The sequence below is a fragment of the Panicum virgatum genome, chromosome 2N, assembly GCF_016808335.1.
Source record: "Panicum virgatum strain AP13 chromosome 2N, P.virgatum_v5, whole genome shotgun sequence".
NCBI lineage: Eukaryota > Viridiplantae > Streptophyta > Magnoliopsida > Poales > Poaceae > Panicum > Panicum virgatum.
In genome coordinates this window covers 12,066,958-12,094,776 of record NC_053146.1, presented here as the reverse complement: position 1 = coordinate 12,094,776, position 27,819 = coordinate 12,066,958, and the positions used below count along the sequence as shown (strand labels likewise).

Sequence of the window (27,819 nt, the reverse complement as noted above, 5' to 3'; positions counted from 1 at the left end):
ATGCTACACTTTTGCTCGGCTCCAGCTTCACTTGATTTGAATTTCCAGCTGATGAAGTCGTTCAATAGAATAAGATATTTTTTATATGTTAAGGGGGTGTTTAGTTGGTGAAAAAGTTTGAATTTGGTTACTGTAGCACATTTTGTTATTATTTGACAATTAATGTTCAATTATGGATTAATTAGCATCATTAGATTCATCTCATAGGATCAGTTAGACTATGTAATTAGTTATTTTTTTAACTGCATTTAATACTCCATGCATGTGTCCGAAAATTCGATGTGACGGATACTGCGCAAACTATTTTGGGAACTAAATGCAGCCTAACTGTGAAACAAGATTATTGCACTCAAAAAACCCAACAACCTTTGTTTTTCAAAATACAGTACTGGCGACGAATAGGCCGAAGGAATACTGCCATCAGGTCTATAAATACCCGGCCCAGGATGTTATCTCTCAAACCAGCTCACACAATAAGCCACTCAAGCTCGTAGGAGCAACCAAAGAGTGAGCATGTCCCCTCCATCTATGCCGGTGCTCGCCATGGCCGCCACCGGTGCTGAACTCATGAAGGCCGAGGCAGAGCTTTGGTGCCACAATTTCGGCTACCTCAAATCTGTGGCACCCCGGTGCGCAATAAAACTTGGGATCCCCAACGCCATCCACCGCCACGGCGGCTTGGCATCCCTGTCAGAGCTGCACGCCGCCATCCCCATCGCCGCGAGCAAACGGCCATGCCTGTCACGTATCATGGCGTTCTTGGCCGCCTCTGGTCTTTTCAGAGAGGAGATCGTCCCAAGTGATGGCACGGCGGCAGTGGCCGAGCCGTGGTATCACCTCACGGCGGCATCCCGCCTCCTGGTTGACGACGATGACTCTACGGAAGGTCGCAATTGTGTCTCCCAGCTCTTCACTTCGTGCAGCTCGCCGTTCTACTTTACGGCGTCCCAGAACCTGGCCGAGTGGCTGCAGGAGGATGACGGAGCCGCGGCGTCGCGGACGCCGTTCACGATGGCGCATGGCGCGGATTTCTACGACGTCGTCCACCGCGACGCGGCGTTCGCCGCGTGCTTCGACGAGGCGATGGGCTCGGACAGCCGCTTCGTGTTGGAGATCGTCGTCCGCGAGTACGGCGAGGTGCTGGCCGGGGTGACGTCCCTGGTCGACGTCGGAGGCCACAACGGGACGACGGCGAGGGCCATTGCCAAGGCCTTCCCGCACGTGAGGTGCTCGGTGCTGGATCTGCCCCGCGTGGCGGACGCCATGCCGGCTGATGGCACTGTTGAGTTCGTTGCAGGCGACATGAGGGAGTTCATCCCTCCGGCTGATGCTGTGTTATTTAAGGTATGGATGGACTACGGAGCACTTACTAATGATGGCTGATGAAACAAGCAGTCTACGCGCATTGTGGAGTATCTAAACTTTCATGCTAAATTGAAATTTTTACTGCTTTTTATTCACCTTTAGAGGCTTTTTTGCAAAACATTTTTAAATATATAGATCAATATAACTTTTAAAAAAACAAAGATAGGCCACAATCGGATTCCTCTTATTTGCAGAGTGTGCCTAGGGCACTCGGCAAAGCCTTTGCCGAGCTTTGCCGAGTGCATACATCACATAGCAACCAAAGTGACGGTAAAGCCGAGTTTGCCGAGTGCTTTTCGTCAGGCACTCGGCAAAGACTTTGTCAGGTGTCTTGATGGCTCTCAACAAAAAGAAAGTTAGGGGGATGGCTAGATGACAGAGACAGCGATTTTGCCGAGTGCCAGAACGGGAAGGCACTCAACAAACATCCAAACTTTGCCGAGTGCCTAGGGCAAGACGCCCGGCAAACATCCAAACTTTGCCAAGTGCCTAGGGCAAAGCACTCAGCAAACAGCCAGCCCGTGGTGCACCAAAACGTCACTTTGCCGAGTGTGGCACACGGCAAAGTGGACTTTTTTCTATTTTACTATTCAGACACGTATATGGTACCCATGCATATATATACCACAATAACCATCACAGATATCACAATAACCATCACATGCCACAAGTCCATGCAAGTTCATATAAGTAACTCCAAAGTCCATACAAGTCCATGCAAGTCCATACAAGTAAGTCTACAAGTACTCACTAAGTTGGCCACTGCTGCCACGACGATAGCGACAAATCCGGGTCATGAGGCCCATCATTTGATGCCGCTGATTGATTCTCCACAAAGGAGAAGATTTAGCATGTGTGAGATAAGATATAAGACAGAAACATACAAACTAAATTATTTATACTCACAGGAGTAGTTGTAGGAGGAGGTGGAGCAGGGAATATATAGCATCGGTGGCATATGTTAACCCATCCTCTCGCCAAGGCCTTGCATCCACTGAAACATCTGCTCCATCCTTTGCCGCTCGGCTTCTATCCTCAGTCACTCAGCCTCCATCCTCTATTCTATCTCCTTCGGTTGCCTGCTCTCTTCTTCCAACCGGGCCTACAATATTTCACCCCAATGTTACGATGCAAAACAAACATATGTAAAAATCAATAAATGACGAACAAAACTAAAATAACCTAGAGTGCCTCCATCCGGGACCGTGTAGCGTCCGACCATAGGAATATGGCCGGGCTTGAGCTCATCCTCCTCGTCGCTCGAATCTGTGAGAGCGTCGGAGTAGTGGCTGTGTTGAGTGTGTTGTCGCCAATCCAGTACCGCCCATGCTTCTTGTCTCCTCCCACCCTCATGATGACTTCTCCATCAAGGGGCTGGGTGCTCTGATCGTACTCTCCTTGCCACCAATGTGTACCCTCTGGCCCTTGGACTCCATCAAGGGGTTGTGGACAGTCGCATTGTTGTATGCCAGGGGCGGGTCCTCCGGTTTGTAGTTGACGTCGGACGTCGCCTTGCTCTTGTGAGCCAAAACCCATGCCTTGAACTAGGAGCAAGGTTGGCCACCATATATGTGATGAGAACCGGGGAAAACAACAAGATGATTAGAGTTATGCATAATTGAGCATTAGGATTAAGAAATGAATTCCCGTACCCATCTAGCCTAGTATTCATCGAGGGTAAGGTTCTCTTGATGGTGTGGTGCGCCTGGCATCATCAAACGCCGCTCCCGGCAAGCGTTGTGCATCTCCTCCCAACCCTCCACCCAGCACTGGAGATTTCCGGTGATCCACCACGTATGCACCTACACTACATCAAGTAAATAACATATAAGAAGATCAAATTAAGCATACTTAGTATTAGAAAAAATCAGTACTGAGGTTCTATATGAACTTGCATGTATTGTTCCCGGGTCAGCCTCATGATTCTTGCCTCTTTGTTTGGCACATTCACCTTATGGAAGTTAGTGGGGTATGTTATGACGGCCTGGACACGCACCTCGTAATGTATATCCTTCACAAGTTTAAAACAGGTTGTGTGAGCCAAAGCGGCTACCTTGCTCTCATATCCTAGCGCTCATATGTAGAAATCCTGCATATGGACTCAGCAAATTGTGTCATTAATTCAGGAATACCCTTTGAAAGTAATATACATAGCATTGTAGTGCAAGGAAGACTTACCCACAGTTTGGCCACCACTCGATCCGTCTTTTGGTGAATACCTTGCCCTCCAGATCTGGCATATCGGGAAACACGACATAGTGCTCCCATGTGTACACTGACTCCATGGATCTGCCAAACACTACCATGCCTGGGAAGTGTTGCCTGCACAGAAGACCCAGGATGCCATTGAGAAGGCGTTTGTGATCATCTGGAGCAACCACCGTCCAACCCTGTCCATGCGATTAAGATAAATTATTAGTTTTGTTCTATGTGATTGAATTAGTAGTCATACACATCTAAAGTTACTTACCTTTTCCCAATGGGTTGAATCATTGGGCGTCTCTCAAAAGGTATCGGCCGTTGAGGGAGGGTCGAGGGAACTCACAACCAGACACTCGTCGAGCCAGAGGAAACGAAATCCCCTTCCTCCTCCTCCTCCTCCTACTCCTGCTGCTACTGCTCCACCTGTACCTCCTCATAATCACTTGAGTCATGAGTGGAAGGTACGTTCTCCTCCTCCTTAGACGACGACGAAGCCACAGTCGACGATTACCTTGGAACACCCTTCCTTCGAGCCTTGCCTTTCCCTCGAGGCTTGTTGGAGGCCTCAGCTGCAGGTGACTGTGACCTCAAGGCACCCTTCCCTCGACCCCTGTCTCAACCTCGTCCTCGACCCCTCCCGGAGTCCTCAGCTGCATCGGTCCCTCTGCTGTAAATCGCCAACACGTACACCACCACCCACCATCTTTGCTCAATCACCTGCAATTAATAAGAGTAAACCAATGAGTACATGTATTAGAAATTAAATAGTACAACTTGTAAAATAATTAGTACGGATCATACATGTATTAGAAATAATCATCATGATCGAGATTAGATGGATCCTAAATCTCATCATCACTATCACACATGTCCATATAATTATGCCCGAGATTAGATGGATCATCATGAGTGTTGTCATCATTGTCATTGCCTAGATGTAATCGCTCAAGTAATTCTATGCCCTTCGCATTATGAACCTCATCTCCGGTATCCTCATGAACAACCCTTTCATTGTCTACTTCATTTCGATTGCTTCGGTTAAGTCTATCTCAAAACTCCCTTCTATCCCATCTTCTTGGAAGAACTCTCCATCACATTTCTTTGGGTCTATGTTGTGGGGACAGGTACTTTACCGTGTGGCGATACCTTGTACACAACATCCCAACCCTTGAGACGGTTGTCGGTTTGGCATGGGTATGAGAGACAATAAACTTGTGTGGCCTGTTGAGCCACAATATAGACATCATCTCCTGATAAGACGGTTGACTGTGAAATTTTGATTAGCCCAAGATTAGGGGTCCATATCACTACTTGAGGATCAAACCAATGGCATTTGAATATGACAGGATTTAGAGATTTGCAACCATGAACCTTGAGTTCGTATATTTCTTCAATTCTTCCATAATACTCGACCCCATCAAGGCCTTACGTAAAAACTTCGGTATTGGTGGTTCTTCGATTGGGCTGACTCTACTCGTGCCTAATTGTGTAAAAGTGATATCTATTCACGTCATAACCGATGAATGACCTGACCCTATAGGCAAAGCCATCAGTAACCTATCTCAACTCGGCACTTATAGAAACATTGGATTGCCCCTGTAAGTTCAAGCAGTATAGTTCGTTATATTATTCACTTGTATGAGCAACTTGTAATGTCATACTCAGTACGAGAAAAATTGTATAGTACCTTTTGTTGGAACCAAGAAAAGAAATCAGGCATTCCATTTCTCGCATCCTGCCTAAGAAGGGTATCAGCTTCCTACGGGGTAGGTTCCCTTGATGGAGTCCAGAATTGATGAAGAAATTCCCTGTACCAATGAGGAACAAGGGGTTTGGATGCAGAACAGTGAGTAACTAAGAACAAGTTAGTTGAGAACTTACCGCTTGTACGGCTCAACTTCGGAAAGGTTAGTCAGCACATATAGCATTATACTGCACCAGTCTTGGTGGTTTAAGGTCTTGATGGTCGCATCACTTGCACTTCCGAGTTGCCCTCTGAAAATGCTGAGGTTTGATTGATCTTCACCAGCATTGTAATAAGGGGGTAGATTATGAACACTTAGAAGGTTGTCGGCATAGTATTTTGTTGTGAAGTTTGACACCTCCTCCAGAATGTATGCCTCTACAATGGAAGCTTCAATTTTGCATTTATTTTAACATTTTGTTCAAAGAACCTTTTGACATCTCTCAATTGAATAGCACCAATGCCCTTCACCCCCCCCCCCCCCAATTCGTGCCTCCTATGGGAGGTGAAAAACCATATGTTGCATCGGATTGAAGGAGCTGGGTTTAAAGATCTTCTCCAACTTATAGAGCAACACAGGCACCAATTTCTCCATGTCTGTAATCATGGTCCGAGATAACTCCTTAGCACATAGCTGGCGGAAAAAATGCTCAACTCTGCCAGCACTAGCCAGACATGCTAAGGGACGTAGCCTCGAACCATCATCGTAAGAAGCCGCTCAAGCCATATGTGGTAGTCATGACTCTTGAGCCTGCTGATTTGCATAGTAGATAAGATGACTCCCCTCCTCAAATTCGATGCATACCCATAAGGGAATGTTAACATTTAGAACCATTCTAGTACTTCCCTCCTTTGGGTCCTCGCCAGGACGAAATTAGCCTTAGACTTTCTCCATGACATGCCGCCTCTGGGAGGCGCCATGTCTAGCTTTGGTCTATTGCATAACATTGCTTCATCCACTCTAGCCTTAACATTATCCTTTGTCTTATCAGGAATGTCCATAATTGTTCCCCAAAGTGCCTTGTCGAGATTCTTTTAAGTGTGCATCACATCAATGTTATGTGGAAGAAAAAGGTCATCCATATAGGGTAGCCTCCACAAGCCCGACTTCTGAGTCTAGGCATGTTGCTCACCATATCCCACAAAACGACCTTCTTTTACTTTGACCATGAGAGCATCTAACTGAGCACGAACTATGACACCTATCATCATCTGCAGCGTAGGGTCTTCAACTATGACACCTTTCGTAAAGTTGTTAATGTCTCGTCTGAATGGATGGTCAAGAGGGAGGAATTATCGATGTTTGTCGAACGAAGAATACTTGCCACCCTTCGTCAACCAAATGAACTTCAGAGCTGCCTTGCATACTGGGCATGGGCACTTTCCGTTAACACACCAGCCGCAGAATATCCCATACACCAGCAAGTCATGTGGGGAGTAGTGGTACCAAACATACATTTTGAAGTTTGTCTTTATAGCTCGGTCGTATGTCCAAACCCCTTACTCCCAAGCACGGACCAAATTATCAACCAGAGGCTCCATGTACACACTCATATTATTCCCCTGGGTATTTAGGAATTATCAACGACAAGAATATATTTTGTTGTTGGAAGAGGACGCCAGGGGGGAGATTGAGGGGGATAACGAAAATCGGCCAACAAGTGTATGGGGCAGCCAACATTCCATAAGGATTGAACCCATTTGTTGCCAATGCAACATGTACATTCCGAGCCTCACCAGCTTTTTCACGATGAATCGCATCAAAATGGGTCCATGATTTAGCATCGGATGGATGTCCAAACTTCTCAAGATTGTATCGAGTTCACTTTTTATGCCATGTCATCTGTTTCACGAATTCCTCGGTCATGAAAAGCTGTTGGATCCTCTGTATGGGCGGAAGGTACCGTAGGATTTTCACATGGACTGCGAGCTGCCTTTTCTAACCATCACCAGAGTATACCTCCATGAACCTAGAGGGTTCACACTTTGGATAGTACTTTTCTTCTGCATGTTCTTTCCTAAATAAAATGCATCCCTTGGGACAAACATGTATCTTCTCATATGGCATCTTAAGTGCACGAAGGAGTTTCTTTGCCTCATACATGCTCTTAGGCAGAATGTGACCTTTCGGAAACAGGCTGCCAAAAACTATCAACATAACATCGAAGGCATCTCGACTCAGAGTAAACTGGGACTTCACGGCCATTAGATGCGCAATGGCATCCAGTTGAGAAACCTTGGTATGCCCGTGAAGGGGTTGCTGTGCCACAGACAACATGTCATAATACGCCTTTGCGTTGCCTTTGGCTCCACCTCCCTACGTCCTTCATCGAAGTGTGCTTCATGGTAGTCATTTGACATGTCTCCTCCCCCATCATCATCATCATCGTCCTCAATGCGTTGTCTCACGATCTCGTCTCTCATAGGATCGGCTTCACCACCACCGGGTATAGTCTGTCATAAATCCATTCATGCAAAGATGTTTACCCATGACCTCCTTTGTTTGTCGACGCCTGTTTGCACAACAGCTGCAGGGACACAAACTGGTACACGCTCTTTTGGCCATTGCAAATGCTCGATCAAAGAAAGCATCGGTCTTCTCAATCCATTCATCGCTCCAGTCACCCCGAAAGGGACCAGCCCGTGTACATCCACTCACACGGTCATCCATTCTCTAACATATCAGCGAGTAATATAAAACTCAATTACATCTACTGTTGGAAATATGCCCTAGAGGCAATCATATTTCCTTGTATTCATGGTTAATAAAGTGTACCTTGAATATTCATGGATGACAACTTATATTGATTAATGCTTATGTGAAGTATTTGTGAAACTCTATACTTGTATGAATATTCTAAAATGTTCCTAGTCGGAGTTCATGTGAGGACACATGAATATTAGACTAGCACATGTAATAGTTGATTGACTACATTTCACAAGTCATGGACATGGGGATGTCAAACTAATAATGTGGGCTCATGTGAGACATGAGACTGAACTGACCCAACACGAGATGATGACTTCTCATTACACAATATGTATGTTGTGTCCTAAGACCTGAGATCGTCGTATGTACTCAAGATGTGAACCGACTTACTTAGGAGCCATCAAACGCTGCACCATAACATGGTAGTCATAAAGGTGGCTTTCGGGTCTGTCAAGAAGCATGCCGTGAGACATAGTCGGTCAAGATGGGATTTGCCCCTCTCTACAAGAGAGAGATATCTCTGGCCCCCTCGAGTGATTCGGATCAGGAAATGCATGGACATGCTGGGGTTAAGAGTTAACCAAGTATTCCGAATCACAGGATCGAGAAAGAGTGGTCGGCTTCAAGCAAGACCAAATATCGTGAGGCAAAGGGAACAACATGTATAAGATTGTGACGGCTCGACAGATATGATTCGCGCGTGCTTAGGAGTTGACACGTCTTGCTAGAGACCGCTATCAACTATTGGCCAGTAGGAGTACTGGGCCATGTCTATTCACGCGTGAGCCCATAGGGTCACACACTTAAGGGCCAGAAGCCAAATGAGGATGAGATCCAAATTAGACTGGGCTTAGATGCACTAATGGGCTTCAGTTGGCCCATTAGGTGATGCCTAAGGTGGGGCCCATGGAAACCCACCTAAGGGGCGCCCAAAGGAGCTATAAATACAGAAGGGGGGCGGTATTATTCATGTGATCCGGAGTAACCCTAGCCGCCCCCTCCTCCCTGCTACGCTTCCTCGTGCATCTAGCCCTAGTTCGTTCTCGCGGATCTAGCAATCCGGAGTGCGAAGCTTCTTCCCGTACGTGTGGACTTCGTGGAGGTGCTGCGCTTGCTGCACAAGGACGAGCCGTTCGTGAGGAGGTTCACGCAACTGCACTGTCGGCTTCCATCTGCACTACACTGACGCGCTACAGAATTTTCGCAAATGCGCGTCTAGTGGTAATCCCGTGATCTATAACTGCAGTAATCCTGGTTCATGTGGTAGAAAAATTTTGTTTTTGCTACCCCATATTCCTACAGTGGTATCAAGAGCCAGTGCTGTCTCGTTATAGATTCGGATATGTGCATATAGAGATATGCGTAGTTTCAGATCGATCTATGACCTAGTTTTGTAAACTAGCTGCGAAGGTTGTGCAACGACATACTCCTACCAGACGGTTTTCCGCCATCGGAGTTAAGTGATGCACATAAACCCGGTCGCTGCGGTTGGAGATCAATGTGATTGGTCAAATCGAAACTTTGAGAATAAGCCAGATGCATGAGATGCATAGGGCAGTAGATTGGATCTACTGCGAATTCTGTTTTGTTGCAAAAGCGTGTTTTACAGTAAAATAGTCATAACTTTTGCATACGAACTCGGATTTAGGCAAACTTTATATCGATTTATATCTAAAAAAAAGTTAGACTTGGTTCAGAACAGCAATGCTGTTTCTGCGAAATTTAGATTTGCGAAATTCGGCACGGAAGATAGAGTTTTTGGCGTTCTAAGTTCGGATGTCGGAATCGCATAACTCTGTTTTGCAGGTTTTGTGATCGGTATGGCCTCTATGTGTATGTGATGCATGTGTGTAGTTGTTTCATGACCTGCGTGTCGTGATTATGATAATTCGGCCGGAGCCATATGAATTGTTGCATTTAATGTAATGGCCTGCGTGCCAACCTGTGATGATCCAAGTCGTGAATGTAATTTTATTTACTAGCTATTAGGTGTAATAGTAAGTTCTAGTTCTTGGAGTTTTCATCACATGAAGGATTGTGCACATGTACATGGAGATGGAGATCAACATGGTGAACAAGTTCTATGAAGATGGAGATCTACATGGCGAACAAGTTCTATGGAGATGGAGATCACCAAAAGAACAAGGGCCATACTGATTCACAATTATGTGCTTGCTGTTCTTGACGTTTTACTACTACGTGCGTCATAGTAGAAGTAGAACGATCCCTCACAAACTTCGAGCTATCATGCCCTACCAACTAAACCTTGCACTGTCACATGTCTTGTACGATTGGTGGTGGGTCTATGAAATTAGGGCGCCACTGGTTTTCCTTGACTAGACAGGCTGTATTGGATACATGCACGCATAAAGGGTTGGTTAGCTTGACAAGGTCATCTTAACGGTTAAGGACTTAGGGGCATAAAGGTCGGGAGCGAGACATGGAGATGTCACCCAACAACAAGAGTCATATGTGATATGATTAGCAAAGAGTTGCTTACCAATCTATCTAGTCTTCTAGCAGTGATGCTAAAGCTCACTAGTCGACTTGATAGTTGTGGGTCTTGAATCGCTAAGAATCAATATAGGGATATTGATTTTAGTGGGAGTAAATTCTGTTAATTGCTTAATATCGTTCACTCCATCATGAATACGTTTGTCTTAGTATTTTGCATTATTATTTTGTTGTAGATCATGGTCCGCAATAACACCCAATCCTTTTCATTGCGTTCGGTCCTTGAGAAGGACAAACTGAATGGGACTAACTATGCGGATTGGATCCGCAACCTGAGAATTGTTCTGTAACACCCGGTTTATAAAAGAACATAAACCGAGCAATCATATACGTGCCAGGATCAAGTCACACGCATATACAATAGAATGAACAGTATATCATAGCACATATCACGTAAAAAGACATAATAAAGCGAATACAAATGTTATTTATTACAATAATGACAAAAATGTCTGATACAGCGGAAGCGAAGTACAAAATACGATAAAAGCTCTCCGAAGCTGAAGCAGGGCGCCACAGGGACGTCGACTGGGAGACGAAGCACCTAGAAGTCCTCGAAGTCCTGGTAGCGCTGGACGAACTCCCTCGTGTCGGCAGGAACTGAGCAGCAGTAGCGTAGCCAAGAGGAAAAAGTAGAGAAGAGGCAAGAGTGAGTACACAACTTGTACTCAACAAGTATAACACAAACTATGAGGCTCTAGGCTGGCTGACTCATCTGCATTAGCTTTTAAGTGTTGGCAAAATTTTATTAAAGCTATTTACTACGAGTTGATGAATCACCATTAACCCGGTTACCTAGTAATTAGTCAAGTTTAAACATGTAACTACTGAGAAACCAAACCAAAACCAAGCCACCAAGGTAAACCCCGAGAAGCACCTCCCTCGTCGGAAGGAGATAACTTCACTAATCAAAAGGAGGATCTGGGCCGCTCATAACCGTGAGCACGGCTAGTATACCAGTTTTACACTCTGCAGAGGTTGCACATCTTTACCCACAAGTCGTGAGCTACGCCAGTTGTTCATCACACTTCCTTAGGTGAGATGGCCAGCGACTCACTACGAGGCCTTTAAAAAGAATCTCGTTGGTAAGGCGTAACCGCGAGAGTTAGGTCGGCGACGATGGGGCCCACCTCCGGGGGTACAAGCACAGGAGCGCAATCCAAGCACAGACCAAGCCGGAGGAGCAGGGACCATTGAAGCTTACTACTCTTGCCCCGCAGGTAAGTTACTCCAAACCAAAAAGATCTAATTATTACGCCAAGTCTATCCCATTCTAGCCTTGTGGTAGCGCTGTTGTCCCAGGTTGTCGCTCTATGAACCGGTCCTTATGGAGAGTGGCCAACCAAGCACTAAGCACCGTGCTGGCCCCCTAAACCATGTTTCTAACAAAAGCCAATTTTAACGAGACGTGAGCCACTCAAGCCACACAGAGTGCCACTCTCAGAATTAGATTCAAGTAAACCATTAATCAAATTAATTAAAAAGGACCAGAGTGTGTTATAGCACAGCAACCTAGCACAACTAACCAAAATGCAACCCAAGGATATATATAAAGGATATAAAGTGGCTAGGAAATCCTTATAGGCATACAGTATTAAAATGCAGTATGAAAATGTATTTAAAGATGATAGGTTGTTCATGTTATACTTGCCTTCCTCGTACTGCTCTGGCTGCTGCTCAAAGTGCTCGGAAGACGGCTGCTCTAGGTACTGGTACTGGGGCTCCTCAACTGGATCAGCGTCTACTCACGAACACATGGCCAAAACAATGCACAACAATAAGCATACAAGCAAACTCTAACAAAAAGCTAAAGAACAGTACATCAATACATAACAACAGCAAGAAAAACTAAGCTAAAACTATTCTACGCGTTACAACGATCGCGTGGATATAAAGAACGCTAAAAACGGAGCTAAAACGCATTTTCTAGGCTAAAAACAAGTCCTAGGGGCTTATTTGTAAGAAAACTGAAGTTTCAGGGGCTTTTCTGCTAAAACCGAGGGCTGAAACGTAATTAAACTAAAACTCTGGGGTCTAACTCGCAAAATTACCAAGTTAGGACGGCGGGTTCAATATTTAAAAAGCTCAGGGGGCTGTTTGCCAAATTCTGGGCCAAACTGTAAATATTTTTGAAAAGGGAGGGACTGCGAGTTCTTTTCCAAGAAAGGCGAGGGCTCTTTAGCAAATGTGACAGGCCGAAGGGGTACGGTTGGATCTCAGCCGTTGGATCCGGATCTGATGGTCCAGATCTGATCGGTTTGGGATCTAATCACGGGCGTCCAACGAAGATCGGGCGGCTCTGGATGGATGAGGCGTGGGCGGCGGCGCGGGGCAACGCCGGCGACGTTTCCCGCGGCGGCGCTCGGCAAAACTCGCCGGAGTTCAGCGATTTCGAGGCTTCAGGGGTTGGTTCGAGGTGGGGTTTGGCCTGGGATGATCACCGAGACATGCGTGTTCCACCCAAGGCTTCTGCTGAGCGCGGGGAGGGCCGGAGCGGCGGTTTCGACGGCGGGGAGCGCGCGCGGGCCGGGCGCGAGGCGGAGGCAGGCCGCGGGGCGGGCCGTGCGGGCGACGCGGGCGCTGCGCGAGCGCGCTGGCAGGTGGGCCGAGGGAGGTGGGTTTTGGGCTGGTTCCGGGGGAAGGGAAGCGGCCCGGGGAGGAGTGGGTTTGGGCCGGACTGGGGAGAGGCTGGGCCGCTCGTGAGTGGGCTCGGGGTGGGGAAAAGGAGCTGGGCCAGGAGGAAAGGTGGGCCGGACGGGCTGGAGCTGCTGGGTTGGGCTGGGGTTTTGGGTTTAGCTGGGTTTTGGGTTTTGCCATTCTTTTTCCATTTCTAATCTTTTCTATTTCTAGTTCAAACAAAGGTTGAATTCAAATACCAATTTGAATTCAAACCACACTCAATCAATTAAAAGCTATGCACCAGCATGAATGCAACAAAAATTTAAACCTATGATAAATTTTAATTAAATAAGGAACAAAAATTAGATTAAATGCCAACTAAACACAATAAACCTTAGAAAATTTAACTAAAGCCAATTAAATTTATTAATAAATGCTGAAATTTAAATTAGGGTGTTACAGACCCTACCCCCTTAAAGAAATCTCGTCCTCGAGATTTAGCTGGGCTGGCTAGCAAAGAGATCTGGATATGTCTTCTTCAGCTCATCCTCTCGCTCCCAAGTAGCCTCAGCTTCACTGTGGTGACTCCACTGAACTCGGCACATCCTGATGCGCTTGTTCCGAGTAACCCTTTCTGACGTCTCCAGAATCTTCACCGGATGCTCAGTATAAGTCAGATCTTCCTGGACATCTACTCCATCCAGGGGTGCCTGCTCCTCGGGTACTCGCAGACATCTCTTCAGCTGAGATATATGGAAGACATCATGAACTCCTGAGAGGCTGAGAGGTAACTCCAGGCGATAAGCAACTTCGCCTTTCCGCTCTAGCACCTTGAATGGCCCCACATACCGAGGTGCTAACTTCCCTTTGACATTAAACCTGCGGATTCCTCTCATCGGAGATACCTTCAGATACACATAATCACCGACACTGAAGGTCAGATCCCTCCGTTTGCCATCAGCATAGCTCTTCTGTCTGCTCTGTGCAATCCTCAGATTTTCTCGCACAGCTTGAACCATCTGCTCTGCATCATCTATGATCTCAGGACCAAAGAGCTGCTTCTCACCAATCTGATCCCAATAGAGAGGAGTTCTACACTTTCTGCCATACAATGCATCAAAGGGAGACTTCTTCAGACTGGCCTGGTAGCTGTTGTTATATGAGAACTCAGCATATGACAGGCACTTATCCCAACTAGTACCGTACTGAATGGCACAAGCTCTCAGCATATCCTCCAACACTTGGTTGGTTCTCTCTGTCTGCCCATCTGTCTGAGGGTGATAAGCCGTACTAAAACGCAGCTTCGTATCCAACGAATCATGGAGCTGCTCCCAGAATCGAGAAGTGAACTGAGACCCTCTGTCAGATATAATCTTCTTCGGCACACCATGCAAGCAGACAATCCGAGAGATGTACAACTCCGCAAGTCTGGCACCGGAGTAAGTAGTGTTCACTGGTATGAAGTGAGCAACCTTCGTCAAACGATCCACTACTACCCAAATGGAGTTGTACCCTTTCTGAGTACGAGGCAATCCAACAATGAAGTCCATAGTGATTTCCTCCCATTTCCACTCCGGAATCTTCAAAGGCTGTAACAGACCTGCTGGCCTCTGATGCTCAGCCTTGACACGCTGACAGGTGTCACAAATAGCCACGTACTCTGCCACTGAACGCTTCATCCCATACCACCAGAAACGTTCCTTCAGATCATAATACATCTTCGTGCTGCCCGGATGAATAGAGTAAGCTATGTCATGGGCCTCACTCAGAATCAACTTTCGGAGATCATGCACATCAGGCACGCAGATCCGGTTCTTGTACCACAAGGTACCCTGATCATCCTCTCTGAAATGAGGAGCCTTGCCCTTCTTGAGCAACTCACGGATCTCCTGCAGCTTCTCATCATCTTTCTGATGCTGCCTGATCTCTGACTCTAGAGTCGGTACTGCCTCGAACGCTGTACTGGAAGTATGATGCAAGAAGCCCAGACTCAACTGCTCGAACTCCTCGCATAACTCTGGAGGCATCTGGAAAGCCACGGCCATGTTGACATAACTTCTCCTGCTCAAAGCATCTGCTACAACATTGGCCTTGCCCGGATGATAGTGAATCTCCAGATCATAGTCCTTGACCAACTCTAGCCATCTTCTCTGCCGCATGTTCAGCTCATTCTGCGTGAAAATATACTTGAGGCTCTTGTGATCAGTGTAGATATCACACCGCTGCCCATACAAGTAATGCCTCCAAATCTTCAGAGCATGCACAACTGCGGCTAACTCAAGATCATGAGTAGGATAATTCAGCTCATGCCGACGTAACTGCCGTGAAGCATAAGCTATCACTCTGCCCTCCTGCATCAGAACACACCCAAGACCATCCTTCGAAGCATCACAATACACCGTGAACCTCTTCGTCTGGTCTGGCAGAGTCAGGACTGGTGCCGTAGTCAACCTTTTCTTCAGCTCATCAAAGGCCATCTGACGCTCATCCGTCCATATGAATGCCGCATTCTTCTCTAGCAAAGAAGTCAAAGGCTTCGCGATCTTGGAGAAATTCTCAATGAACCTCCGATAATATCCAGCTAAGCCCAAGAAAGACCTGACTTCCTTCACTGTCTGCGGTGTCTCCCACTCGAGCACATCCTTCACCTTGCTCGGATCAACAGCAATGCCTCCCTGAGAGATAACATGACCGAGGAATGGAACCTCGTCAATCCAGAACTCGCACTTGCTGAACTTGGCATACAGCTGATGCTCTCTCAATCTCTGCAACACGAGCCTCAGATGCTCCTCATGCTCTTCTTCTGTCTTGGAGAAGATCAGAATATCATCAATGAAAATCACCACAAAAACATCCAGATAATCCATGAAGACCATGTTCATCAGATGCATGAAGAAAGCCGGGGCATTAGTCAAGCCGAAGGACATGACTGTATACTCATATAGCCCGTACTTGCAGGTGAATGCCGTCTTTGGAATATCCCCAGGACGGATCCTCAGCTGAAAATAACCCGAACGAAGATCAATCTTCGAGAATATACGAGCACCTCGAAGCAGATCGAAGAGATCCTCAATACGGGGCAGTGGATGCTTGTTCTTGATAGTGACTGCATTCAGCTCACGATAATCCACACACATCCTCTTCGAGCCATCCTTCTTATCTACCAGCAATAATGGAAAAGCCCAAGGAGAGAAGCTGCGACGGATATAGCCCTTGGCTAGCAACTCATCAATAGTCTTCTTAACTTCTTCATGCTCTATAGGTGCCATACGGTAGGGCCGCTTTGCAATAGGAGCTGTGCCAGGCAAGAGATCAATACAAAACTCAATAGCGCGTTCAGGCGGCATACCTGGCAGATCATCCGGAAAGACATCCGGGAATTCAGACACCACGCGAATACCGTCCGTGGGTCTAGCCTCCATCTGATGAAGAAATCCCGAAGGCTCTACTGCACTGATAACAACCTCTTGGCCACTGGAAGCTGATAACAAGACTGTCCTCTGAGCACAATCTATCCGAACTCCCCATTTGGCCAGAGTCTCCATTCCCAGAATGACATCAATGCCATTGGTGTCTAGCACCATCAGATCAGTACAGAACTCTACTCCCCTCAAAGAAACACTGACTCTCGGGCAGTAAGTGTGAGACCTCAACTGTCCTCCCGGTGAAGATACTAACAGGCACCTCTTTAATGTGCTAGTATGAATACCATGATGCTCGACAAAAGACTGAGTAATGAAGGAATGCGTAGCACCAGTATCAAAAAGCACTGTAGCTGGATATGAATTAACCATGAACGTACCAATAACCACGTTGGGAGCCTCGGCCGCTGACTCGGCCGTCACGTGGTTCACCCTGCCCTGTGCTGGCGCCCTGGGCTGAGCTGGGCGCCCCTGCTGTCCCGCCTGCGCCTTCCGGGGGCAAGCGTTGGCGTAGTGCCCCGGCTGGCCGCAGTGAAAGCAGGTGCGAGGAGGTCCCTGAGCCTGCTGTCCGGTAGGAGCTGCCGGACGTGGAGCCTGCGGTGCCGGTGGAGCTGGTGGAGCAGCACGAGCCGGAGGTGCCGGTAACCTCTGGCCCTGACCTGCCTGCTGCTGTCGAGGCGGGTACTGCTGCGGTGGCCTCTGCTGGTACTGCTGAGGAGACCGGTACTGCTGCTGGTACGGCTGAGGCTGCTGGAGTCGTGGACGAGTGTTGCTGCCGGAAGCAACGGGGACAACCTTCCTCTTCTTGTCCTCCATCTCCAAGTGCTTGCGCTCAGTGTTGAGCGCGCTGTCAACCAGATGGTTGAAGTCGTCGAAGCGGAGGTTGAGCAACGCGTACTGGAGGTAGTCCTCAAGACCCTCCATGAAGTGCTCCTGCTTCTTGCGGTCATCCGCAACCTCGGCAGGGGCGTAGCGAGCCAGCTGAAGAAAGCGATCACGATACTCCGTGACCGACATAGTCCCCTGAAGTGACAAGGACAGATAGATGTCGAAAGATTAACTCCAGTTTTCATAAGGATAGAACAAAGGGGCATAAGCTCAAAAGAAACCGCTGAATGATTATATTTAAGATTACCTGCTTCAGTGCAAGGAACTCCTTCTGCTTCATCTTCATAACGCCCGCGGGGACGTTGTGGCTACGGAAACGCTCTCGGAACTGGAGCCAAGTGAGAGACTCGCGGTCATGAACTGGGTGGGACTCCCACCAGTCCAAAGCTGCCCCTCGCAGCTGTCCTGCTGCGTACAAGACGCGCTCACGGTCATCGCACTGGGCGATGTCCAGCTGACGCTCCACTGCACGGAGCCAGTCGTCAGCCTGAAGAGGGTCGGACGTGTGAGAGAACGTCGGCGGGTGACCCCTCAGAAACTCAGCACGCCTGTCGCGAGGCTGCGGCGGTGGAGGAGGCGGAGGCTGAGTGTGAGCGTGCTGAAGAGCCTGAACAGTGTTGTTCAGGGTAGCCATCATCTGCATCTGGAGCTGGAAGTACTGCTCCGGAGTCAAAGGCGGCGGCATCGGGATCCCAGTACCCTGGTTGTTCTGACCCTGCTGCTGGCCAGAACCAGAACCGGTGCTCCTGGTGTTCACCATCTGATTTTGGACAAAAGATTTCACGAGTAAGGAATTTGCAGAAATAATTCAGATGGATATGATAAATCTTTGCGGAAAAAGACTCAGCCATGATAAAGTAGACAGGATAGAGTGGACTGTTTTACCCCCAACGATCTAACTCATTTTATTAATTAGTTAACTTTAACATCTGAGTGATTTTCTCTAAACAAAATTAAGCTACTAAGCTATGCAATCATTCAAAAATCCAAATCAAACATGTAGCATAATAACAAGCAGACAATTTTCACAACTTAGCCGAGTTTAGCAATAGACTCGACTAACACAACGCGTCGCAGAACGTGCTATCGTATTATTATAAAAGGGTCACCTAGCTTACTCATGGTGGTCAGATGACTGATTCAGGCCAAAATCTACGAAAACTATTCTTCAGAGAGAGAAATCAAGGCAAGAAGGGTAAAAAGTCAAAGAAGTCAAGGGGTATAATAGTAAAATAATTTCAGCAGGCAAGGATTGGTGAGAAGAAGTCCTAAAACACGACCAGTTCTATCTAGGCTTCATCCTACAGTCGATACGGCTCTGATACCACTCTGTAACACCCGGTTTATAAAAGAACATAAACCGAGCAATCATATACGTGCCAGGATCAAGTCACACGCATATACAACAGAATGAACAGTATATCATAGCACATATCACGTAAAAAGACATAATAAAGCGAATACGAATGTTATTTATTACAATAATGACAAAAATGTCTGATACAGCGGAAGCGAAGTACAAAATACGATAAAAGCTCTCCGAAGCTGAAGCAGGGCGCCACAGGGACGTCGACTGGGAGACGAAGCACCTAGAAGTCCTCGAAGTCCTGGTAGCGCTGGACGAACTCCCTCGTGTCGGCAGGAACTGAGCAGCAGTAGCGTAGCCAAGAGGAAAAAGTAGAGAAGAGGCAAGAGTGAGTACACAACTTGTACTCAACAAGTATAACACAAACTATGAGGCTCTAGGCTGGCTGACTCATCTGCATTAGCTTTTAAGTGTTGGCAAAATTTTATTAAAGCTATTTACTACGAGTTGATGAATCACCATTAACCCGGTTACCTAGTAATTAGTCAAGTTTAAACATGTAACTACTGAGAAACCAAACCAAAACCAAGCCACCAAGGTAAACCCCGAGAAGCACCTCCCTCGTCGGAAGGAGATAACTTCACTAATCAAAAGGAGGATCTGGGCCGCTCATAACCGTGAGCACGGCTAGTATACCAGTTTTACACTCTGCAGAGGTTGCACATCTTTACCCACAAGTCGTGAGCTACGCCAGTTGTTCATCACACTTCCTTAGGTGAGATGGCCAGCGACTCACTACGAGGCCTTTAAAAAGAATCTCGTTGGTAAGGCGTAACCGCGAGAGTTAGGTCGGCGACGATGGGGCCCACCTCCGGGGGTACAAGCACAGGAGCGCAATCCAAGCACAGACCAAGCCGGAGGAGCAGGGACCATTGAAGCTTACTACTCTTGCCCCGCAGGTAAGTTACTCCAAACCAAAAAGATCTAATTATTACGCCAAGTCTATCCCATTCTAGCCTTGTGGTAGCGCTGTTGTCCCAGGTTGTCGCTCTATGAACCGGTCCTTATGGAGAGTGGCCAACCAAGCACTAAGCACCGTGCTGGCCCCCTAAACCATGTTTCTAACAAAAGCCAATTTTAACGAGACGTGAGCCACTCAAGCCACACAGAGTGCCACTCTCAGAATTAGATTCAAGTAAACCATTAATCAAATTAATTAAAAGGACCAGAGTGTGTTATAGCGCAGCAACCTAGCACAACTAACCAAAATGCAACCCAAGGATATATATAAAGGATATAAAGTGGCTAGGAAATCCTTATAGGCATACAGTATTAAAATGCAGTATGAAAATGTATTTAAAGATGATAGGTTGTTCATGTTATACTTGCCTTCCTCGTACTGCTCTGGCTGCTGCTCAAAGTGCTCGGAAGACGGCTGCTCCGGGTACTGGTACTGGGGCTCCTCAACTGGATCAGCGTCTACTCACGAACACATGGCCAAAACAATGCACAACAATAAGCATACAAGCAAACTCTAACAAAAAGCTAAAGAACAGTACATCAATACATAACAGCAGCAAGAAAAACTAAGCTAAAACTATTCTACGCATTACAACGATCGCGTGGATATAAAGAACGCTAAAAACGGAGCTAAAACGCATTTTCTAGGCTAAAAACAAGTCCTAGGGGCTTATTTGTAAGAAAACTGAAGTTTCAGGGGCTTTTCTGCTAAAACCGAGGGCTGAAACGTAATTAAACTAAAACTCTGGGGTCTAACTCGCAAAATTACCAAGTTAGGACGGCGGGTTCAATATTTAAAAAGCTCAGGGGGCTGTTTGCCAAATTCTGGGCCAAACTGTAAATATTTTTGAAAAGGGAGGGACTGCGGGTTCTTTTCCAAGAAAGGCGAGGGCTCTTTAGCAAATGCGACAGGCCGAAGGGGTACGGTTGGATCTCAGCCGTTGGATCCGGATCTGATGGTCCAGATCTGATCGGTTTGGGATCTAATCACGGGCGTCCAACGAAGATCGGGCGGCTCTGGATGGATGAGGCGTGGGCGGCGGCGCGGGGCAACGCCGGCGACGTTTCCCGCGGTGGCGCTCGGCAAAACTCGCCGGAGTTCAGCGATTTCGAGGCTTCAGGGGTTGGTTCGAGGTGGGGTTTGGCCTGGGATGATCACCGAGACATGCGTGTTCCACCCAAGGCTTCTGCTGAGCGCGGGGAGGGCCGGAGCGGCGGTTTCGACGGCGGAGGCGGCTCGGCGGTCACCGAGTTCGCCGGAACTCGGTGCCTGGGCGCCTAGAGCGCGCCAGGGCCTATGGGATCTAGCGCACAGGGGTCAAGGGGCCCGGGCGGTGCTCACCGTGGGGTCGTAGTGGCCGGAGTTGCGGCGCAGGGAGGTCGTCGGCGGTGTCCAAGCGGCGGGTCGGCGCAGAGCTCGGTGGCGGGGCCGGTACGGGGTGCTCCGGGCGCTGGATCTGCCGGAGGGGGTCCGTGCGGGTCCTGCGAGGGTGGTCCAGAGCCAAATTAGTCCGATGGTCACCGGAGGTGACGAATTGAGGCGAAACAGGGCTCACCGGCGTGGAGGAGCACGGCGGAGCAGAGCGGCGTGGGGGTGGCGGCTAGGGTTGGAGGGAGCAGGGGGTCCGCGGGCGGCATTTATAGGGCGGCGGAGCGCCCTTGGCGTGCGCGCCCGGGCGGGGAATCACGCCGTGGGCCTCGCCGGGGATCGCGGGCAGATTCTGTTGCGCGGGCGAGCGACTCGGAAGGAGGAGGACGACCCTGACTAGCGGGCCCGGGCGGTCAGCGGGTGAGGCGGGGAGCGCGCGCGGGCCGGGCGCGAGGCGGAGGCAGGCCGCGGGGCGGGCCGTGCGGGCGACGCGGGCGCTGCGCGAGCGCGCTGGCAGGTGGGCCGAGGGAGGTGGGTTTTGGGCTGGTTCCGGGGGAAGGGAAGCGGCCCGGGGAGGAGTGGGTTTGGGCCGGACTGGGGAGAGGCTGGGCCGCTCGTGAGTGGGCTCGGGGTGGGGAAAAGGAGCTGGGCCAGGAGGAAAGGTGGGCCGGACGGGCTGGAGCTGCTGGGTTGGGCTGGGGTTTTGGGTTTAGCTGGGTTTTGGGTTTTGCCATTCTTTTTCCATTTCTAATCTTTTCTATTTCTAGTTCAAACAAAGGTTGAATTCAAATACCAATTTGAATTCAAACCACACTCAATCAATTAAAAGCTATGCACCAGCATGAATGCAACAAAAATTTAAACCTATGATAAATTTTAATTAATTAAGGAACAAAAATTAGATTAAATGCCAACTAAACACAATAAACCTTAGAAAATTTAACTAAAGCCAATTAAATTTATTAATAAATGCTGAAATTTAAATTAGGGTGTTACATGTTCTCAGGGCAGAGAAAAAGGAAGATGTTCTAGATACCCCATTACTAGAAGAGCCTGCTGATGATGCACCTGCTGAGGAAAAGACTGCTTACAGAAAGGCTTGTGACAACAACCTTGAAGAAAGCTGCCTTATGCTCGCTTGTATGGAACCTGACATACAGATGCAGTTCGAGACAAACCATGAGGCACACGATATGATCGCGGCGCTTCAGGACATGTTTCAAACTCAGGCCAGGACTGAAAGGTTCAATGTGTCCAAGGCCTTTGTCGAGAGCAAGCTGGCAGAAGGCGCTGCAGTGGGTCCGCATGTAATCAAGATGGTTGGTTACACACAGAGGTTGGAGAAGCTGGGCTTCCCACTTGGCCAAGAGTTGGCCACTGATTTTATTCTCACCTCATTTACCACCAAGCTATGGGAATTTCATCTCGAACTACCACATGCACGGGGCTGAGAAGGGCTTGAATGAGCTGTGCGGCATGCTCAAGACGGCAGAGAGTGACATCAAAAAAAGCACAAGTAGTGGCCATGTGATGGCTGTCCAGAATAAGCCTACTTTCAAGAATAAAGGTTCTTCTTGGAAGAAGAAGAAGAAGAAGGGCAAGGCTAAGGTTGCGAACCCCAAGCCAAACCCTACACCCAAGGCTAAACCTGGACCAACTGCAGACAAGGAGTGCTTTCATTGTCACCAGCCAGGACACTGGAAGAGGAACTGCAAGTTGTACCTAGCCACACAGAAGAATCGTTCTTCCACCTCGGGTACGCTTGTTGTTCATATTACAGAAATATTTCTCGCTGACTCTTATGTTAATTCTTGGGTATTTGATATCAGATCAGTTGCTCATATATACAATTTGATGCAGGGAATGACAAAGAGTAGAAGCGTTGAAAGAGGAGAAGTTGACTTCCGCGTCGGCAATAATGCAAGAGTTGCTGTTGTGGCCGTCGGGACGATGCAACTTCACCTACCGTCAGGATTTGTATTGGAGCTTAGTAATTGTTATTTTATTCCCAATTTGAGTCGAAACATTATGTCTCCTTCATGTTTGATGAAGGATGGTTATTCTTTTGCGAGTGAAAACAATGGTTGTGCTATCTCTAAGAATAATATGTTTGTGGCTTTTGCGTCCATTGTGAATGGGCTATTTGTTTAAAATCTTGATGATTCACCTATCTGTAATATTAATGCTAAAAGGCCTCGGCTTGCTGATTTGAATCATACCTACATGTGGCATTGTCGTCTCGGTCATATAAGCGAGAAACGCACGAAGAAGCTCCATTTGGATGGACTTCTAACTTCGTTTGATTTGGAGTCATACGAGACATGCGAAGCTTGTTTGCTAGGCAAGAAGACCAAGACGCCATTCACAGGTTTTTCAGAGAGAGCATTGGACTTACTGGAACTCATACATACTGATGTATGTGGACCAATGAGCTCGATTGCTAGAGGTGGATTCCAATACTTCATAACTTTCACTGATGACTTGAGTAGATATGGCTATATCTACTTGATGAAGCATAAGTCTGAAACTTTTAAAAAGTTCAAAGAATTTCAGAGTGAAGTTGAAAATCAGTGTGGCAAGAAAATTAAAGCTTTACGATCTGATCGTGGAGGTGAATATCGGAGCCACGAGTTTAGCAATCATCTAAAGAGTTGCAGAATTGTTCCACAACTTACGCCGCCTGGAACACCTCAGAGAAATGGTGTGTCTGAGCGACGTAATCGAACTCTGTTGGACATGGTTCGATCAATGATGAGCCAGTCGGACCTACCGTTATCGTTTTGGGGTTACGCTCTAGAAACAGCAGCTTTCACATTAAATAGGGTGACATCAAAATCCGTAGATAAGACACCATATGAGATATGGACGGGCAAGACTCCCAGTTTGTCTTTTCTAAAGATTTGGGGTTGTGAAGCATTTGTCAAACGACTCCAGTCTGACAAGCTTGCACCCAAATCGGATAAGTGCATATTCGTGAGATACCCAAAGGAGACCTTAGGGTATTACTTCTACAATCGATCTGAGGGCAAAGTGTTTGTCACTCGGAACGGAGTTTTCCTAGAGAAAGAGTTTCTCAAAGGATAGAAAAGTGGAAGAATGGTGCAACTCGAAGAAGTCCGAGATGAGCCAATAGGACAAGACTCTACAAGTGACGCTAATGTAGCTGAACAAGTTGAGATGCCTATGGCAACAGAAGCACCTCCGCAACCACGAAGGTCAGCAAGGCTCCGCGCAGGGCGGGAATTATTATTGTTAGACAATGATGAGCCTGCAACATATGCAGAGGCGATGGCAGACCCTGACTCTGAGAAATGGCAAGATGCCATGAAATCCGAAATATAATCCATGAAGGAAAATCAAGTTTGGAACTTGATAGACCCGCCTGATGGTGTGAGTACCATCGAGTGCAAATGGATCTATAAGAAGAAGAAAGATATAGATGGAAATGTACACATCTATAAAGCTTGACTTGTCGCAAAAGGTTTTCGACAAGTTCAAGGAGTTGACTAAGACGAGACTTTCTCGCCCGTGGCGATGCTTAAATCTGTTCGGATTATTATAGCTATTGCTGCATATTTCAATTATGAAATATGGCAGATGGATGTCAAAATAGCTTTCCTTAATAGAAATCTGATCGAGGACGTGTATATGATGCAGCCCGAGGGTTTTGTCGATCCGACCAATGCTGGAAAGATATGCAAGCTTCAAAAATCCATTTATGGATTAAAGCAAGCATCTCGGAGTTGGAATATTCGTTTTGATGAAGTAGTCAAAGGGTTTGGCTTTATTAAAAATAAAGAAGAAGCTTGTGTTTATAAGAAGGAAAGTGGGAGCTATGTTGCATTTGTAATCTTGTATGTAGATGACATACTGCTGATTGGAAATAATATTCCTATGCTTGAGTCCGTAAAGACTTCATTGAAAAATAGTTTTTCGATGAAGGATTTAGGAGAAGCAGCATACATACTGGGCATCAAGATCTATAGAGATAGATCAAGGAGGCTTATAGGATTAAGCCAGGATACTTATATTGACAAAGTGTTGAAACGATTCAACATGAAAGAGGCGAAGAAATGGTTCTTGCCTATGTCACATGGCATACATCTTAGCAAGAGTCAGTGTCCTACAACAACTGATGAGTGGGATCGCATGAGCAAAGTTCCATATGCTTTGGCAATTGGATCTATTATGTATGCAATGATAAGTACCCGTCCAGATGTTTCTTATGCTCTAAGCATTACAAGTAGATACCAGTCTGATCCGGGTGAGAGTCACTGGACAGCTGTGAAGAACATTCTTAAGTACTTAAGAAGAACTAAGAATGTGTTTTTGGTCTATGGAGGTGAGGAAGAGCTCGTTGTAATAGGTTACAACGACGCTAGCTTCCAAACTGACAAAGATGATTCAAAGTCCCAATCAGGTTACGTGTTCACAATAAATGGTGGTGCTATTAGCTGGAAGAGATCAAAGCAGGAGATGGTGTCCGATTCTACGACAAAGGCCGAGTACATCGCAGCTTCAGAAGCTGCGAAGGAAGGTGTTTGGATAAGAAAGTTCCTTATTGAGCTTGGTGTGTTCCCTAATGCCTCTAGCCCGCTGGATCTCTACTGTGACAACAGTGGAGCCATTGCGCAAGCCAAGGAGCCAAGGAATCACCAGAAGAGCAAACACGTTATGCGGCGATTTTATCTCATTCGAGAGTTCGTCGATCGGGGTGAGATCAAGATATGCAAAATACACACGGACCTGAACATTTCAGATCCTTTGACAAAACCCCTTCCACAGCCCAAGCATGAGAGGCACACAAGAGCAATGGGTATTAGATACATTCTGGATTGACTCTAGTGCAAGTGGGAAACTGTTGGAAATATGCCCTAGAGGCAATCATATTTCCTTGTATTCATGGTTAATAAAGTGTACCTTGAATATTCATGGATGATAATTTGTATTGATTAATGCTTATGTGAAGTATTTGTGAAACTCTATACTTGTATGAATATTCTAAAATGTTCCTAGTCGGAGTTCATGTGAGGACACATATGAATATTAGACTAGCACATGTATTAGTTGATAGACTACATTTCACAAGTCATGGACATGGGGATGTCAAACTAATAATGTGGGCTCATGTGAGACATGAGACTGAACTGACCCAACACGAGATGATGACTTCTCATTACACAATATGTACGCTGTGTCCTAAGACCTGATATCGTCGTATGTACTCAAGATGTGAACCGACTTACTTAGGAGCCATCAAACGCTGCACCGTAACAGGGTAGTCATAAAGGTGGCTTTCAGGTCTGTCAAGAAGCATGCCGTGAGACATAGTCGGTCAAGATGGGATTTGCCCCTCTCTACAAGAGAGAGATATCTCTGGGCCCCTCGAGTGATTCGGATCAGGAAATGCATGGCCATGCTAGGGTTAAGAGTTAACCAAGTATTCCGAATCACAGGATCGAGAAAGAGTGGTCGGCTTCAAGCAAGACCAAATATCGTGAGGCAAAGAGAACAGCATGTATAAGATTGTGACGGCTTGACAGATATGATTCGCGCGTGCTTAGGAGTTGACACGTCTTGCTAGAGACTGCTATCAACTATTGGCCAGTAGGAGTACTGGGCCATGTCTATTCACGCGTGAGCCCATAGGGTCACAAACTTAAGGGCCAGAAGCCTAATGAGGATGAGATCCAAATTAGACTGGGCTTAGATGCACTAATGGACTTCAGTTGGCCCATTAGGGGATGCCTAAGGTAGGGCCCATGAAAGCCCACCAAAGGGGCTTCCTCGTGCATCTAGCCCTAGTTCGTTCTCGTGGATCTAGCAATCCGGAGCGCGAAGCTTCTTTCCGTACGTATGGACTTCGTGGAGGTGCTGCGCTTGCTGCACAAGGACGAGCCGTTCGTGAGGAGATTCACGCAACTGCACTGCCGGCTTCCATCTGCACTACACCGACGCGCTACAGAAGTTCCTCAACCGCGCATCTAGTGGTAATCTCGTGATCTATAACTGCAGTAATCCTGGTTTATATGGTAGAAATTTTTTATTTTTGCTACCCCATATTCCTACATCTACACGATGTCTATACTGTCTAATAGGTGAAGATAGGTCCTAATCCCACCCGAGGATGCGAAGATGAGGTTAGTTTCCAGGGGCTACGTACTCCAAGCCAAGACAGAATTTCAGTAGCACCTCCCGCTGTTCTCCAAGTACACATCCTAGCTGGGAGATTGTTTATCCGGAGAACAATAGGGAGATGATGCCAAAACTCTATCTCAGATCGGAGTAGCCCCTAGAAACTAACCTCATCTACGCATCTTCGGGCTGTCCAAAAAAAGTGGACAATTCGAAACAGACACGGTTATAGATATGCAAAAATATGCATATTTCCAACCGTATCTCTTTCAAATGGGACGCCTAACTGGGCTACATGGTCTACGAACAAGATACGAAAAGAGGGGTCCTCTGCATGTGCTCACCTAAGGGCTCGATGACGGGTGAGGTGGTGACACGTGTGTCGGTGCAGACAGATCGCGGCACAGCTCAATGACGGCATGCATCAGAGTGATCGAGTCGAGGATGGTGCACTAGCCTCTCCTTCAAAAAAAAAGAACAAAATTGTGTCAATTAAAAATTTTGGCAGCACCTCCCCTGCACAGT

General features: G+C 47.2%; 1 protein-coding gene across 1 annotated transcript in view; it reads left to right on the top strand.

The window, feature by feature from the left end:
• Positions 1–477: 477 nt before the first annotated feature.
• Positions 478–27,819, top strand: part of LOC120658722 (trans-resveratrol di-O-methyltransferase-like) — a 28,860-nt gene continuing 1,518 nt past the window's right edge. Inside the window, exon 1 of the mRNA XM_039936946.1 lies at positions 478–1,344. Within this exon, the coding sequence (XP_039792880.1) occupies positions 514–1,344 (831 nt within the window). The 5' untranslated portion in view covers positions 478–513. The remainder of the gene's footprint in view (positions 1,345–27,819) is intronic.